The following is an 18,053-nucleotide window of genomic DNA, read 5'->3' on the forward strand; positions in this document are numbered from 1 at the left end:
TATATACCCATATACAAATATCCAGATATATCCTGATACAGAGGTATAATACATTTTTTAGAAGTCTGAAACTAAATGTGAGCTCACACAGGCTTAAAACCTGAGATGACTGCTGCTTAACCACAGCTTAGTTAATGGGCCCTATCTAGTGGCCGGCGCCGGAAGCGCGCTCTTGGGAGCAGCCTCTGGAGAGATATCCTGACTGTTAAACCTATGGTAGGTTTATATTGATAGTGTAAGCCCCAACTGAGCTATTTTTAACAGTTTGAACTAGCATGTATTAGTATGCAATCTAGTTGGATCACCAGTTTCCCCCAGATGGCAAAACACTATGCACATTGCTTAGCTTCCAAGCTCAGATGAGTTTGGGCGTATCCAGAGTGGTGTGGCTGTAGATTAAAAATACCTACAGCACCTTGTACTCCCAGGTGGCTAATCAGGCCCAACACTGCTTAGCTTCCAAAATCAGATGAGATTGGGCGTATCCAGTGTGGTGTGGCCAAGTGAATTAAGCCAAAGCTGCTGCAGGCTTTGCAGTGCTCTACAGATACTGTTTTATAAGCACCATGTGCTGACCAATTGATATAACATATCTTACTTTACAACAGTGAACCAAGCCAGTATTTGGCTGCCACAGCCATGATTCAGATTTGCAGTCTTTAGGATCATTATAAACAGTTTATGAAATAAATAATTAGTAAGTGTATACCCATGTTTTAGACATGGCAGGGAAACTGCTTATTAGTAATTGCTGGTGTCTTACCAATGCAGACAGACAATACAAAAAAACAAAAAACAAAGACAGACAACTTGCAAGACTCAGTAAATAGCACTAAGGTGTCTCTATAAATATATATCTGGCCAAGTGCAGTGCACGCCAGCAATATGCCTGATCCCAAATTCCCCTTAACACCCCTGCACCTTCAATGGAGGAGAGATGTAACACAGGAAATTTCTGGAAATACAACAGGAAAACAACAGGAAGCATGGTTAATATGTCCCCATGCTCACAGTATAACACAAAGTGCCGACTTATAATTATGTAGGCAGATTTAATAAACATCTTATGTTGCACTCAAACCTGCACATGTAACTTGTATCATGTTTTAACAAAGACTTCATAGCCTATTGTAATACATATGCAGCGCTGCTGTATTCCCTTTATCAATAAGAGTTGAATCATGATCTTTTATCCAGTGACCCTGACATTTCTGTGTGCAGGGAACATCACTGTGGCAGCAAAGTTACTCATGGAGCGGCCTATGCATAAAACCATGTGGCTGACGCAGCTCAGAGCGGCGGGGGACCACACACACACACACAGTATCCCACACAGTATCCCACACAGTGGGGCGGCAGCGTGAGCTGACCGCCCCGTTCAACATACCTGGACCCTGTGGTGAGGGCTATGACGGGCCTTCTCTGTAAGTTCCGTCCAGCCTTTACTGCAGGTTTTAGTCCTGCACATGGTAGTGAGGGAGCTCTTTTTAGAGAGGTCCGACACCCACAGCTGCTAAAGCAGCCTTCACTATCCCGGACCCACGCCTATTGGAAGGGGGGAAGGGATGTGGTAAATCGTTGAAAAAAGAAAAAACTTAGAAAAAATTCCAATGAAATGTGGACCTCTGTGGCAGCAAAGCCACAAGCCTACTAACTGTGTCGAGCACAGAAAAAACACTGAGGTACTCAGGGATATGGAGGGGATGTGTAGGTTCAAAATTAATTTATTCAGTGCCTACTTCCTGTGGAAGCCGTCCATATCCCAAGAGTACTCCAGTGACCCCTAGTGGATGAAAAAGAAATTCCCTTCCTTCGAAGGAATATCATCATTTCGGCCATTACCTTGGTAAAGACCCGGGGTGCCGTGGACCATCCATATGGCAGCGTCTGAACTGATAGTGACAGTTCTGTACCATAAACCTGAGGTACCCTTGGTGAGAAGGGTAAATTTTGACAAGAAGGTAAGCATCCTTGATGTCCCGAGACATCATGTAGTCCCCTTCTTCCAGGTTCGCAATCACTGCTCTGAGTCACTCAATCTTGAATTTGAACCTCTGTATGTAAGTGTTCAAAGATTTTAGATTTAGAATCGGTCTCACCGAGCCTTCCGGCTTCGGTACCACAACAGTGTGGAATAATACCCCGTTCCCTGTTGCAGGAGGGGTATCTTGATTATCACCTGCTGGGAATACAGCTTGTGAATGGCTTCCAAAACTGTCTCCCTGTCAGAAGGAGACATCGGTAAAGCCGACTTTAGGAAACGGCGAGGGGGAGACGTCTCGAATTCCAATTTGTACCCCTGAGATATCACCTGAAGGATCCAGGGGTCTACTTGCGAGTGAGCCCACTGCGCGCTAAAATTCATTGAGACGGGCCCCCCACCGTGCCTGATTCTGCTTGTAAAGCCCCCGCGTATACTGAGGGCTTGGCAGAGGCGGGAGAGGGTTTCTGTTCCTGAGAACTGGCTGATTTCTGCAGCCTTTTTCCTCTCCCTCTGTCACGGGGCAGAAATGAGGAACCTTTTGCCCGCTTGTCCACGAAAAGACTGCGCCTGATAATACGGCGTCTTCTCATGTTGAGAGGCGACCTGGGGTACAAACGTGGATTTCCCAGCTGTTGCCGTGGCCACCAGGTCTGAAAGACCGACCCCAAATAACTCCTCCCCTTAATAAAGCAATACTTCCAAATACCGTTTGGAATACGCATCACCTGACCACTGACGTGTCCATAACCCTCTACTGGTAGAAATGGACAACGCACTTAGACTTGATGCCAGTCGGCAAATATTCTGCTGTGCATCACGCATATATAGAAATGAATCTTTTAAATGCTCTATAGGCAAAAATATACTGTCCCTATCTAGGGTATCAATATTTTCAGTCAGGGAATCCGACCACGCCAACCCAGCACTGCACATCCAGGCTGAGGCGATTGCTGGTCGCAGTATAACACCAGTATGTGTGTAAATACCTTTTAGGATACCCTCCTGCTTTCTATCAGCAGGATCCTTAAGGGCGGCCATCTCAGGCGAGGGTAGAGCCCTTACAAGCGTGTGAGCGCTTTATCCACCCTAGGGGGTGTTTCCCAACGCACCCTAACCTCTGGCGGGAAAGGATAGAATGCCAATAACATTTTAGAAATTATCAGTTGTTATCGGGGGAAACCCACGCATCATCACACACCTCATTTGATTTCTCAGATTCAGGAAAACTACAGGTAGTTTTTCCTCACCGAACATAATACCCCTTTTTGGTGGTACTCGTATTATCAGAAATGTGTAAAACATTTTTCATTGCCTCAATCATGTAACTTGTGGCCCTACTGGAAGTCACATTTGTCTCTTCACCGTCGACACTGGAGTCAGTATCCGTGTCGGCGTCTATATCTGCCATCTGAGGTAACGGGCGCTTTAGAGCCCCTGACGGCCTATGAGACGTCTGGACAGGCACAAGCTGAGTAGCCGGCTGTCTCATGTCAACCACTGTCTTTTATACAGAGCTGACACTGTCACATAATTCCTTCCAACAGTTCATCCACTCAGGTGTCGACCCCCTAGGGGGTGACATCACTATTACAGGCAATCTGCTCCGTCTCCACATCATTTTTCTCCTCATACATGTCGACACAAACGTACCGACATACAGCACACACACAGGGAATGCTCTGATAGAGGACAGGACCCCACTAGCCCTTTGGGGAGACAGAGGGAGAGTTTGCCAGCACACACCAGAGCGCTATATATATACAGGGATAACCTTATATAAGTGTTTTTCCCCTTATAGCTGCTGTATAGTTAATACTGCGCCTAATTAGTGCCCCCCTCTCTTTTTTAACCCTTTCTGTAGTGTAGTGACTGCAGGGGAGAGCCAGGGAGCTTCCCTCCAACGGAGCTGTGAGGGAAAATGGCGCCAGTGTGCTGAGGAGATAAGGCCGCCGATAAGGGGGCGGAGCCTATCTCCTGTTTTTCTATGTATTCTGGCAGGGGTTAAATGCATCCATATAGCCCAGGAGCTATATGTGATGCATTTTTTTTGCCATCTAAGGTGTTTTTATTGCGTCTCAGGGCGCTCCCCCCCAGCGCCCTGCACCCTCAGTGACCGAAGTGTGAAGTGTGCTGAGAGCAATGGCGCACAGCTGCAGTGCTGTGCGCTACCTTGTTGAAGACAGGACGTCTTCTGCCGCCGATTTTCCGGACCTCTTCTGCCTTCTGGCTCTGTAAGGGGGCCGGCGGCGCGGCTCTGGGACCCATTCAAGCTGGGCCTGTGATCGTCCCTCTGGAGCTAATGTCCAGTAGCCTAAGAAGCCCAATCCACTCTGCACGCAGGTGAGTTCGCTTCTTCTCCCCTTAGTCCCTCGATGCAGTGAGCCTGTTGCCAGCAGGTCTCACTGAAAATAAAAAACCTAAACTAAAACTTTCACTAAGAAGCTCAGGAGAGCCCCTAGTGTGCACCCTTCTCGTTCGGGCACAGAGATCTAACTGAGGCTTGGAGGAGGGTCATAGGGGGAGGAGCCAGTGCACACCAGATAGTCCTAAAGCTTTCTTTAGATGTGCCCAGTCTCCTGCGGAGCCGCTATTCCCCATGGTCCTTACGGAGTCCCCAGCATCCACTTAGGACGTTAGAGAAAAACGTCTTATATACTTTTAGAAAGCTTATGACAGTGTTGTTTTTTTGAAGCTGTGAAAGTGCTGATTGGGTGGCACTAATACAACTGTTTACATGGAAAGCCACTAACTTCAAGAACTAACAAATAGTGTACACTGACAGCCCTGCGGTATTGAAGGGACACACATTGCACATTTCCTGTACAGATTTTCTCACCGGTGCCGATATATATGGGAATTTCTTCCTCTTTAATCCTCACATCTGTCATACAGATCTCATCCTCTTCTTCAGTTTTAGGCACAATATCAACAACTATAATATTCAAGTTCTCCTCCTAATCAGAAGAAAATAAGAGTCAATAACAAATGCCCACCTAATAAAGTCAATCATTTAAAATGAACTAAATAATAATACTATATAAATCACACACATATAGTTCTCCAGTAGGTTCGGCACTTCTCGCTTTATATCGCACAACCACTAGGTGTGCTTACTGTAAGTACTACAGTACATACACAATCCTAAAAACAAATAAGAGCGCACTCACCAGGTTTATAGATCCCCAAAAGGAATTTACTGACTCACAAGCACCGAAACATCTTTAAGACACACATGGACGGGGTAGGGGGGGGTGTCATTTATTTTGGGAACTGTGATAATTAACGGGAGCAATTAAATTGTTTTGCGCTTGTCATACCCAAAAGCACTGGGTTTAGCCGCGCATAGTGATAAACCCATCTACAGTCCTGGTTAGAGCGCCCAATTGGCACTTTGGGGAACCTAAACCACGGACTTCTCGCACATTTCTGCTCGCCACCTCAGGAGGCTGAGAGCAGAAAGGTATACGCACCTGTGGCATTTGTGCCTGATCGGAGCAAATGCTCCGTCAGGTACCCATTAATTTGCGTGGCGCCCAAAACAAGTGAACTCCCCCAAAGTGAGGCAGAGTTGACAAAACAGGCTGGCCCCACTGAACCACCATTATACACAGGACCAGTTGCGTTGGTACAGTGTGATATGTTACATTAATGCTACTTACGGTGGTGCGAGTTGTACCCAGACGATATGTCAGCCCTGGATACACACTGAGCGATGTTAATGAAGGACTGAACAATCACTGTTCCGTCCTTCATTAGCATACATGGTATCGCCAGTGATATCGTCAGGCTTGATGTGCAGCACATCAAACCTCATGACATAACTAGCGACCATGGGCACCCGCAAATCAGGCATACACACTACCAGATACATGCAGAATTGAGCGATATGTCGGTAAAATCCGCCAGATCAAGTGACATATCGCTCAGTGTGTACCCAGCTTTACTCGTCACTGACTTTGCTCTAGATTCGAATGGTGAGAGCACAGTCCCAGGCTGTTGAATATAAATGTTAATCCCACTTGACAACCCATCCTACGAGATGTAGTTATGTGACTGGCGGTCAGGAGACACCCACAGAGTGGGAACAGAACCTGTCGCCACTGAGCCCGCAAGGGACTTGTTGCACTTGCCCTCAAGCCCCCCCCCCCACCCCCCTGCTGCCACGCTACCGTCGCCGGTATGTTGACAGACGGTCTCCTGCCCTCTGGTCACCCATACCACACCCCATCCTACCACTAACTATTATACCTGTTAATCCTATATAATAAAAGGCTAACGCTGCTCCTCACCTTGCCCGACAGAGCAATTCAATTTCTGCTCCATTCGGGCGCGCACAGCACCGTCACGGACATTACTGTTGTGTTGTTCGATCATTTTGTTGGGCAGCTAACTAGTATGACATATGTTATGACGGGCAATTGTATTAATACTACGTACGGTTCTTACGTGTGGCCATGTGGAAAATAGGAATTTAATACCTACCGGTAATTCCTTTTCTCGTAGTCCGTAGTGGATACTGGGGTCTTGTACTTTAGTACCATGGGGTATAGATTGGGTCCACTGTAGCCTGGCACTTTAAAAACCTTTAGTGTGTATGTGTGTGCTGGCTCCTCCCTTCTATGCCCCTCCTACTAGACTCAGTCTAGGAAACTGTGCCCGAGGAGACTGACATACCACGAGAGAAGGAATAATACAACAGCGAAGAGGCAACAAGCCAACACACAACCATAACCGAAAGGAGGGCGCTAACCTGCACAGAGGATAACAACACCAACCGAACCAGGATAGCAAGGCTATCTCAACAACAAACTGGGACCGCAACGGCGGGCCAACCAAATACTTACACAGGTAAGCAGGATTGAAGCACTGAGGCGGGCGCCCAGTATCCACTATGGACTAGGAGAAAAGGAATTGCCGGTAGGTATTAAATTCCTATTTTCTCTAACGTCCTAGTGGATACTGGAGTTCTGTACTTTAGTACCATGGGGAATTCCCAAAGCTCCCAAATGGGTGGGAGAGTGCCGAGACCCCTGTAAAACCGCCTGACCAAATTGAAGGTCATCCTTAGCCAAGGTGTCGAACCTATAGATTTAACAAACGTGTTCGAACCCGACCAAGTTGCGGCTCGGCACAATTGTAAGGCCGAGACACCCCGAGCAGCAGCCCAGGAAGAACACACAGACCTCGTCGAGTTGGCCTGAATAGACGTCGGCAAAAGGCAGAGCCGCCGAAGTATAAGCCTGTTGAATAGTCAACCGGAGCCAGTGAGCAATAGTTTGCTTAGAAGCCGGCCCACCAAACTTGGAGGCGTCATAAAGGATAAACAGCTAGTCAGATTTCCGATGACGGGCCGTCCTTTTGACATAAATCTTCAGAGCCCTGACCACATCCAAGGACTCAGGACCAACGGAAGCGTCAGACAACACTGAAAAGCTGACACAACTTTAGGCAAAAGTTGAGGACGGGTCCTAAGTTCCGCCCTGTCTTCATGAAAAATCAAATATGGGCTACACGTTTGGTAGACGCCAGTGCCAGCAACATCACCGCCGTCCGAGTGAGAAATTTTAACTGCACCCTATGTAAGGGTTCATACCAGTCCGATTGAAGAAAGGATAGAACCACATTGAGATCCCACGGAGCCGTGGGAAGTACAAAGGGCGGTTGCATATGAAGAACACCTCTAAAGAAACTTTGTACTTCCAACAATGAGGCGAGTTGCTTCTGGAAGAAAATAGAAAGTGCAGAAATCTGTACTTTGATAGAGCCTAAACGTAGGCCCAGATCCACTCCCGCTTGCAGGAAAAGTGGAAAACAACCGATTCTAAAATCCACAGGAGACACCTTTCTATTTTCACACCAGGACACATACTTCTTCCAGATACGATGATAATGTTTGGACGTCACCATCTTCCTTACTTGGATCATGGTGGAAATAACCTGGGAGGGAAGACCTCTTCTTGCTAGAATCTCCCTCTCAACTTCCAAGCAGTCAAACGTAGCCGCTGTAAGTCTGGTTAGACGAACGGACCTTGTAGAAGAAGATCCTGTTGGAGCAGTAGAGGCCAAATATCCTCCAGAGCCATGGTTAGGAGGTCAGAGTACCACGCCTGTCGAGGCCAATCCGGGGCAATTAGAATTGCTAGAACGCTTTCCCTTCGTAGTCTTTTGAGAACTCTTGGGATGAGCAGTAGAGGAGGGAACAGATACACAAACTGGTACGACCAAGGAATCGTCAGCGCGTCCACAGCTACAGCCTGGGGATCCCTCATTCTGGAACAGTAGTGGCATAGCTTCTTGTTGAGACAAGAAGCCATCAGGTCTATTTGCGTACAGCCCCACCGGTGAATTAAGTGATGAAACACAAGGGAATGTAGACCCTATTTCCCCGGATGGAGGTCGTGTCTGCTGAGGAAGTCCGCTTCCCAGTTGTCCACTCCTGGAATGAATATGGCGGAGATGGCCCTTGCGTTGGCCTCTGCCCAGAGGAGGATTTTTGACACTTCTCGCATTGCTGCTCTGCTTCTTCTTCCCCCTTGTCGGTTTATGTACACCACTACCGTGGCATTGTCCAATTGAACCTGGATCACACGATCCCTCAGGAGGTTAGAAGCCTGCAGAAGAGCATTGTAGATTGCCCTGAGTTCCAGGATGTTTATTGGTAAAGCAGATTCTTGTCTTGACCATATCCCTTGGAACTGGGACCCTTGGGTCAAAGCCCCCCAACCCCGGAGGCTGGCATCCGTTGTCAGTAGAATCCATGAGAGGATACTGAAACTCCTGTCTTTCACCAGGCGAGGAACTTGTAGCCACCATAATAGAGAAATCCGGGCTCTCTGAGATCAGGTCACTTCCTGAAGCATGTGGAGGTGAGACCCCGACCATTTATCCAGCAGATCCAGCTGAAATGGTCGGGCATGAAATCTACCATATTGGATTGCCTCATAAGCAGCTACCATCTTGCCCAGTAACCTGGTGCAAAGATGTATGAATACCTTGCGAGGACTGTTCACCGAGCGAACCATAGCCTGGATAGACAAGGCCTTGTCCATCAGGAGAAAACACCTTTTGAGACACTGTATCCAGTATCATTCCCAGGAACTGAAGACGTTGGGTCGGTTCCAGGTAAGATTTCTGAAAATTTAGGATCCACCCATGATCCGCAAGTAGATGAGTCGTCAGATCACAGCAGGCGCTCCCTGGACACAGCCTTTATTAGGAGATCGTCCAAGTAGGGGACTATGTTGACACCCATCCTGCGCAGTTGCAGTATCATCTCCGCCATGACTTTGGTGAAGACCCTCGGAGCTGTGGATAAGCCTAAGGGTAAGGCCTGAAGCTGGAAATGGTCGTCCAATATGGCGAACCTGAGGTAAGCCTGATGGGGGGTAAGCATCCTTGACATCCAGAGACACCAGGAACTCCCCCTCCTCCAGAGCGGACACCACTACCCGCAGGGATTCCATCTTGAATTTGAACACTCGCGGATACGGGTTTAGAAACTTCAAGTTCAAGATTGGGCGTACCGAACCGTCAGGTTTGGGAACGACAAAAAGACTGGAGTAAAAACCTCTGTTGCGTAACGGAGGAGGTACTGGAACCAGCACCCCTGTTCACAAAAGTTTTTGAATAGCCTCTTGCAAGGAAACTCTTGCTGCGGGTAAAGCTGGTAAGCCCGACTTGAAAAATCTGCGAGGAGGGAGTGTTTGAAATTCCAGCTGGAATCCTTGGGAAATGAGGTCCCTCACCCAAGGGTCCCGGCAGGACTCCGCCCACACGTGGGCGAATTGTTGAAGGCAGCACCTGCCTGAAAGTCGCCTTGCTGCTGGGGTCAACCGTCAAGCGGAAGGCTTAGCAGCAGGGGATCTGGTGGTCTGGTCCAGGGAGACAGCAGTGGCAGGCTTACGGGACTTACCACGAGATCCTCTGGAAGTGGTGGAGACCCCTCTGAACCTTTCCACACGAACGGACTGCAAGGAGGGTCCTGTGTAAGAACATCTAGCAGGTGGCGCAGCCGACGGCAGATAGGTAGACTTACCCGCCGTTGCTTGGGAGATCCATTTATTTAATTTGTCTCCAAACAGGGCATCACCTGTAAAGGGAAGATTTTCTACACCCTTTTTGGAATCAGCGTCTGCCGACCACTGATGTAACCACAGAGCTCTGCGCACCGAAACAGCTATAGCAAAAGTGCGGACATTTATCTTACTTACATTTTTCTTACCTTAATAGCCTCGCTCATAAAATTTGCAGCATCCTGTATATGTTGCAGCAGAGTAATGACCTCATCGCGGGGTCAGACCACTGCACTACCGCACTGGAAATCCACCCACAAACAATTGTGGGGCGTTGTGCTGCGCCCGCTGCCGTATAAATTGTCTTTAGTGTGGTCTCAATTTTACGGTCAGCTGGCTCTTTAAGGGATATAGCCCCTGGTACAGGCAGCACCAATTTCTTAGACAGTCTGGATACAGACGTATCGACTGACGGGGGAATTTTTCCATACCTTTCTGTCCTCAGCTGGGAGGGGAAAAAAAGTTAAAACCTCTGAGGAGGTAGGTGGCCTGGCTGGCAACCAAGTAAGCTGCACCTTGCCTGAGCTCATGCATGCAAGCTTACTAAAAGCCTTTTTATTCCTATACTGAGCCTATATTTATCTTCCTTGGGCTCCCCAGCCCTTTAGCGTGTACCTCTGTGACTGAGCGTGCTGCGGAGTCGGGAGGCAGCTTTTGCTGTCTCTGTGGATTGCGGCCCTCTTGCAGGATTGGAGCCAGGACCTTTAGTTTTAAGGAGCTCCGGGACGGACGCCGGAGCCGCTGGTGGATGTCCGGGGCTGCCCTCTCTGCCGGACCGCTCGCCGGAGCCTGCAGTCCTACTCCTGCACGCTGCGAGGTCTTCCGTCTGGCGGCTGTGCGCGGCACTACCCAAAGCGGAGGGCTGCCTGTGTGTGAGTAGCCCGTAGCGGCGGCCATCTTGTCTCTCCTCACGGTGGCGCGGGCGGGCTGCCCGGCACCGTGGAGAACAGTGTGCACCGTGCATGAGACTCAGCCTGCATTCCCCTCTCTCCCTCCTGATATCAACTCACTTACCTGCTTGCTGAGTGTTTCTCTCTGCCCTCCATTGTCTGTGCATGCAGCTATCCACATCAATAGCTTTACTGCTTAATTATAGCTGCCCTGCACAGGTCCCTGCAATCCCCCCTCTAATCAGTATCATCCGCTAGCTCTTGTCTGTGGCTCTCATTGGTGCCAGCCGTTCAAAAGTGATATATTAAAATCTTATCACCCCCCACATCACCCTGTATGTGCCACATTTCTCTCCACTGAGTACATTCCTATCCCCACCCCTGGGGCGACACTGCTGGTCGGGTCCTCCCAGTGAAGGGGAACTACAAGTTTCTTTGTATAAGATATCCTCAATTGCTCATGTGGAAATAATTATTATCTCATATTCTGCGGCACACAGTGGTGCTACTGGTATGTGTCTATACCCCTGCTTCGATGTAACATATATGATATAACGGCTCTATACCCAGCGGTGACCGTGAATGTCTCTCGGGTTGAATACAGTATTGCAATTTCTCTAACCTACCCACCTAATACCTACGGAGCTCCTTGAACGTGTTATGGACAGATTTCTTACTGTGTCGGTCCCTAAACCTCAACGTATCCGGGCAGGTGGAAAGAGGCCTGCACCCTCTCCTGAAGCTTCCCCTCCTCCAGAGTTTGACGTGATTCCCATATTACCGTCTGATAGTTTGGACATCATGCCGCCAAAAGCAGCTCCCACACCTCCCTTCTATGCTGACATTGTAAAGGCTATAAAGGAAACAGTGGAACCTATGCTTCAATCACAAGCCGACAAGCTTATGTCGGCAGTCTCCGATATTAAATCAGAGTTGAACACCATGTCTCGCAAGATATCCACTAACGAAAATCGCATAGGAGCTAACTTTCAGGAGATTGCCGATCTGAAACAACAGGTGATGCAATTGTCGTCTTCCCGAAAGCACATGATGTCTAAATTGGACGATCTGGAAAATCGCTCGAGGCTAAATAATCTGAGGGTAGTAGGCCTCAAGGAATCTATTAAGGGCCCTGATTTACTTTGATTTCTGCTTTCGGACTTACCTGACCTGCTTGGGATTCCCGAAGAATTATCATCCCTTGAAATTGAACGGGCTCATCGCCTGGGTCCGCCGAGGGAATCTAATCAGGCCCGTCCTCGCCCAGTTATATTTCGTTGCTTAAACTTCAGACACAAGGAACTGATCTGGTCCGCAGCTCGGTCCAAAGGCGCACTGACATGGGATGACCAGAGAATTTTTCTCTTTCAGGACTACTCGGCTGAGGTGTCCAGAGCCTGACGGGATATGTCGACTGTCTGCTCACAACTAGTGCAGTCGGGAACTAAATTTGCGCTGCTATACCCAGCCCGGCTGCGCATATTCTTGCCACAGGGTCCTAAAGACTTTACAAATGTTGATGACGCTAAGGCGTTCCTGCTGCAACTAGCGTGACCCCCAGAATCTAACGCAATGGACCAAAATGAATGAGTCTGCAATTGGTCTGATTTTTCTCATTATTTGTTTCTGCAGTTAGGGATGTAGCCCCTCATATCATAAGCTATTTTATGTTTAATATGTCGTAGAGGTTAAAGTATTATGTTCCTTAGATACCTGAGGGTTCAGGACGAGGTCCTGATGCTGCATCTCCGAACTATGCATTGACAGACCCTCCGCATTTCTTTGACTTTTTCTGGTTATATCTCTAAGGGTTTCTATGTTCGATCTGTTCTTAAAGACACGCAATGTTATGCTGTATATTTTCCTGTTCCTTGTTTTCTTTGCAGGAGAGTGTTCACGGTTGCTGCTGTTACTGACAATATGGCTGTGAACTTACTGATTCACAGCTGGTTCGTTTATCTCATGTTTTTTCATTTTTCCTTCTTCGTCTCTTTTTCCTTTCTTTCTCCACATTCTTTCCCCCTTTCCTAGGGAGCTGGAGAGCTGTCTCCATTGGCCTAGTGCCACTGGTGCATGTGAGTATGTTTTTGCAAATGTCTTATGTTAATGTCTTGAAATGGAACTTCAGACCCGTAATGGGTACATCGCTCTTATCACCCCTCTATATTGATTATGGCTGCTTCACTTAAACTTTATTCCTGGACTGTGCGGGGCATACATTCCCCTGTCAAACGTAGACGGATACTTACTTATATGAACAAGGTAAAAGCTGACGTTATTCTGTTACAGGAGACACAATTGACACCTGATGAACACTTAAAGCTTTCCATGCTCCACCAGAAGCTGGTTGCTTCATCCTCTTACTCTTCCAAGGCGAGAGGGGTGGCTATTCTCCTCCGCAAGGGGATCTCCTTTGAGATACATAGCCAGACCATTGACTCAGAGGGTAGATATATTATATTAGATATCACTTTTGAGGGCTCTAGGTATATTCTATGCAATGTGTATGCCCCTACTACTTATGACAAATCTTTCTACATAAAACTTACTAATTTACTTCGGCCCTACACTGATACCCCTATCATTTTAGGCGGTGACCTGAACCTGGTCTCCTCTGTGGTGTTGGATAGGAAGGCGGCTTCTTCACGCAAGTACAGCCTTCCAAAGACCAACCTGAAATATTTATCCACCCAGCTTGGTCTTATTGATATTTGGAGACTCCATAATCCAGTAGAACTCGAGTATACATATTACTCAGCCACTTTCAACTCATTTTCTCGTTTAGATTACTTTTTTGTCTCTGATGTTTTATCCGTCAAGATTACGGATACTAGTATACAACCCATACTGATTTCAGACCATGCACCCATTTCCATCACTCTCCAAACTAGATATGTATTGGGTTCCTCCTCCCAGTGGAGGTTCCCTGCCCGCTTGGCGGGATCCCAACACTTTCAGGATAGGTTGCATGCTGCTTGGAACTCTTATTATCTCACCTATTCTGCACATGAATCGAACCCAGCTTTGTTTTGGCAGACAGCCAAAGCAGTGTTGAGGGGAGAAATTATTGCGTTTGTAGCTAAATTCAAAAAAGAATTGAACTCCACTTAACGTGCAGCTCAATTAACTCTCACCTCCTCCTTCCAAGATTTCAAGGCCTCTCCCACATTGGATAGGAGACTCATTTACACCAATGATAAGCAACACTTTGACCAAGTACTGACACAACTATCTAATACATTTTTAAGTGCGGGCAAACATAACATATTCCGTTTTGGTATGAAATCCGGGAAATTATTGTCCAGTCTTCTTAGGGCAGATTCTGGCCCACATCACATAGCGGCCTTGAGGGATGGTGAGGGGAAGTGTCATTTCCAAGGAAATAAGATCTCGGACATTCTTCATAAATTTTATAAAGATCTATACTCTCAAGACCCTATTGACACTGTTAATAAGCATGATTTTTGGAATGGCATATCATTGCCAAGTCTTAGTCCCGAACACTCAATATCACTCACTGCCCCCATTACCACACAAGAAGTCTTAGATACCATACAATCTCTTAAACACCTCAAAACTCCAGGCCCTGATGGGTTGTCTGCGGAGTTCTATAAGATTCTTGACAAAAAAATTAGTGGACCCTTGGCGTCCTTATACAATTCCATTTGTTCCCTTCACAAAGACCCACAATATTTTAACTCGGCATCGATTAGAGTACTCCCCAAGCCGGGAAGAGATCCGCTGTTGCCTTCCTCGTATAGACCCATAGCGCTACTGAATGTCGAAAATCTTCACTAAACTTTTGTCGGAAAGGCTGAAAAAACTGCTTCCGGGTCTAATTCATGAAGACCAAACTGGCTTTATATGGGGAAGGCACTCGGTGACTAATATTAGAAAAATTCTTGCAGTTATGCAGGCTTTGGAGTCCTCTCGGACTGGTGGTCCTGCTTTCCTACTGTCTTTGGATGCCGAGAAGGTCTTTGATTTGGTTACGTAGGGACCACCTGTTCGAGACCCTCCGGAGGTTTGGTTTCCCTCTTGAATTTGTTTCCACGCTGCAAGCTCTCTACCACGAACCCCTCACCCACATCTTTACTAACAAATTCCTTTCTGCTCCATTCTTCACTCAAAGAGGTACTAGGCAGGGCTGCCCTCTTTCGCCCCTCCTGTTTGCGTTGGCCTTGGAACCCCTGGCTATTGCCCTTAGACTCCTTCGCACTTTTACTGGGGTTGCGGTGGGCGAGGTACAAATTAAGTTAAGTCTGTTCGCAGATGACATGCTCCTGTTTGTGCGTGATCCCCTAACTTCCATCCCGGCCATTTTTAATACCGTAACTAAATTTGGATCATTTGCAGGGTATAGAGTTAATGTCAGTAAGTCTGATTTGCTCCCTATAGGCTTTAATTTACCTCCTGTGGATCTTACAAACCTCACACCTCGGCTCAAACTTAGCACGACTACGCTAAAATATTTAGGAATAAATATCCCCCCACACACCTCTCAAATCTACTCATGCAACTATACGCCAATCATTCAGAAGATGAGACTTCAGTTGGATAACTGGACTGATCTTCCCCTCTCCATCCTAGGTAGAACTATAGTGGTGAAATCAGTGACCTTTCCAAAGTTATCGTACTTGTTTCAAATGCTGCCTGTAATCATTTCTAGACCAGACGCTTTGGTCTGTTCCAGAATGTTTTCCAAGTTCATTTGGAAAAATGGAAAACGCGCATGCCCAAATCCCGCACATATCTTCCCAAACCACTGGGAGGACTTAGTGTTCCCAATGTCCAATTGTTTGCAAGGGCGGCCCTCTTCCGCTATGCTTCGGATTGGCTTCTCAATCAAACATCTTATGTTAATCTTCCCCTAGAGGAGGCGCTCTTCTCTCCGTACTCTCCGGTTGCGCTTCTACACACCCGCCTGAAAGGTGTCCCAAAAGAAATCAGAACTAATAATAAGATTTTACTTACCGATAAATCTATTTCTCGTAGTCCGTAGTGGATGCTGGGACTCCGTCAGGACCATGGGGATTAGCGGCTCCGCAGGAGACAGGGCACAAAAATAAAGCTTTAGGATCAGGTGGTGTGCACTGGCTCCTCCCCCTATGACCCTCCTCCAAGCCTCAGTTAGGATACTGTGCCCGGACGAGCGTACACAATAAGGAAGGATTTTGAATCCCGGGTAAGACTCATACCAGCCACACCAATCACACCGTACAACTTGTGATCTGAACCCAGTTAACAGTATGATAAACGTAGGAGCCTCTGAACAGACGGCTCACAACAATAACAACCCGAATTTTTTGTAACAATAACTATGTACAAGTATTGCAGACAATCCGCACTTGGGATGGGCGCCCAGCATCCACTACGGACTACGAGAAATAGATTTATCGGTAAGTAAAATCTTTTCTCTAACGTCCTAGTGGATGCTGGGAACTCCGTAAGGACCATGGGGAATAGCGGGCTCCGAAGGAGGCTGGGCACTCTAGAAAGATCTTAGACTACCTGGTGTGCACTGGCTCCTCCCACTATGACCCCCCTCCAAGCCTCAGTTAGATTTCGTGCCCGGCCGAGGTTGGATGCACACTAGGGGCTCTCCTGAGCTCTTAGAAAGTTATAGTCTTAGAATTTGTTATTTTCAGTGAGACCTGCTGGCAACAGGCTCACTGCAGCGAGGGACTAAGGGGAGAAGAAGCGAACTCGCCTGCTTGCAGCCGGATTGGGCTTCTTAGGCTACTGGACACCATTAGCTCCAGAGGGATCGACCGCAGGCCCAGCCTTGATGTTCGGTCCCGGAGCCGCGCCGCCGTCCCCCTTACAGAGCCAGAAGCAAGAAGATGGTCCGGAAAATCGGCGGCATGAAGACTCTTCCTTCACCAAGGTAGCGCACAGCACTGCAGCTGTGCGCCATTGCTCCTCTCACACACTTCACACTCCGGTCACTGAGGGTGCAGGGCGCTGGGGGGGGCGCCCTGAGGCAGCAATAAAAACACCTTGGCTGGCTAAAATACCTCAATATATGGCCCCTGGGGCTATATATGAGGTAAATACCCCTGCCAGAATTCCATAAAAAACGGGAGAATAGGCCGCGAAAAAGGGGCGGAGCCTATCTCCTCAGCACACTGGCGCCATTTTTCCCTCACAGCTCGGCTGGAGGGAAGCTTCCTGGCTCTTCCCTGCAATTCTACAGTGCAGTAAGAGGGAAAAGAGAGGGGGGGCATTAAAATTGGCACTGTATACAGTATATTATATAAAAGCTATTAGGGACATAACTCAGTTAGTCCCTGTATATATATAGCGCTCTGGTGTGTGCTGGCATACTCTTACTCTGTCCCCCCAAAGGGCTTTTGTGGGTCCTGTCCTCGTTTAGAGCATTCCCTGTGTGTCTGCGGTGTGTCGGTACGGCTGTGTCGACATGTTGAATGAGGAGGCTTATATGGTGACAGAACAGAGGCCGATATATGTGATGTCGCCCCCTGTGGGGCCGACACCAGAGTGGATGGATAGGTGAAAGGTATTAACCGACAGTGTCAACTCCTTATATAAAAGGGTGGATGACGTAACAGCTGTGGGACAGCCGGCTTCGCAGCCCGCGCTTACCCAGGCGTCTCAAAGGCCATCAGGGGCTCAAAAACGCCCGCTCTCTCAGATGGCAGACACAGATGTCGACACGGAGTCTGACTCCAGTGTCGACAAGGTGGAGACATATACACAATCCACTAGGAACATCCGTGACGTGATCCCGGCAATAAAAAATGTGTTATACATTTCTGACTTTAACCCAAGCACCTCTAAAAATGGGTTTTAGGTTTGGGGAGAAAAAACAGGCAGTGTTTTGTTCCCCCATCAGATGAATAAATGAAGTGTGTGAAAGCGTGGGTTCCCCCGTTAAGAAACTGGTAATTTATAAAATGTTACTGATGGCGTACCCTTTCCCGCCAGGTGGATAAGTTACGCTGGGAGATATCCCCTAGGGTGGATAAGGCGCTCACACGTTTGTCAAAAAAGGTGGCACTGCCGTCTTAGGATACGGCCACTTTAATAGGTACCTGTTGATAAAAAACAGGAGGCTATCCTGAAGTCTGTATTTACACACTCAGG

The 18,053-nt window shown here is 47.8% G+C and overlaps 1 protein-coding gene across 1 annotated transcript in view; it reads right to left on the minus strand.

Annotated features, from left to right (window-relative positions):
• LOC135057206 (zinc finger protein 420-like) overlaps positions 1-18,053 on the minus strand; it is a 163,121-nt gene that overhangs the window by 108,710 nt on the left and 36,358 nt on the right. Inside the window, exon 6 of the mRNA XM_063963099.1 lies at positions 4,821-4,938. Coding sequence (XP_063819169.1) covers positions 4,821-4,938 — 118 coding nt within the window. The remainder of the gene's footprint in view (positions 1-4,820; positions 4,939-18,053) is intronic.

Source organism: Pseudophryne corroboree, chromosome 3 (assembly GCF_028390025.1).
Source record: "Pseudophryne corroboree isolate aPseCor3 chromosome 3, aPseCor3.hap2, whole genome shotgun sequence".
Classification (NCBI taxonomy): Eukaryota; Metazoa; Chordata; class Amphibia; order Anura; family Myobatrachidae; genus Pseudophryne; species Pseudophryne corroboree.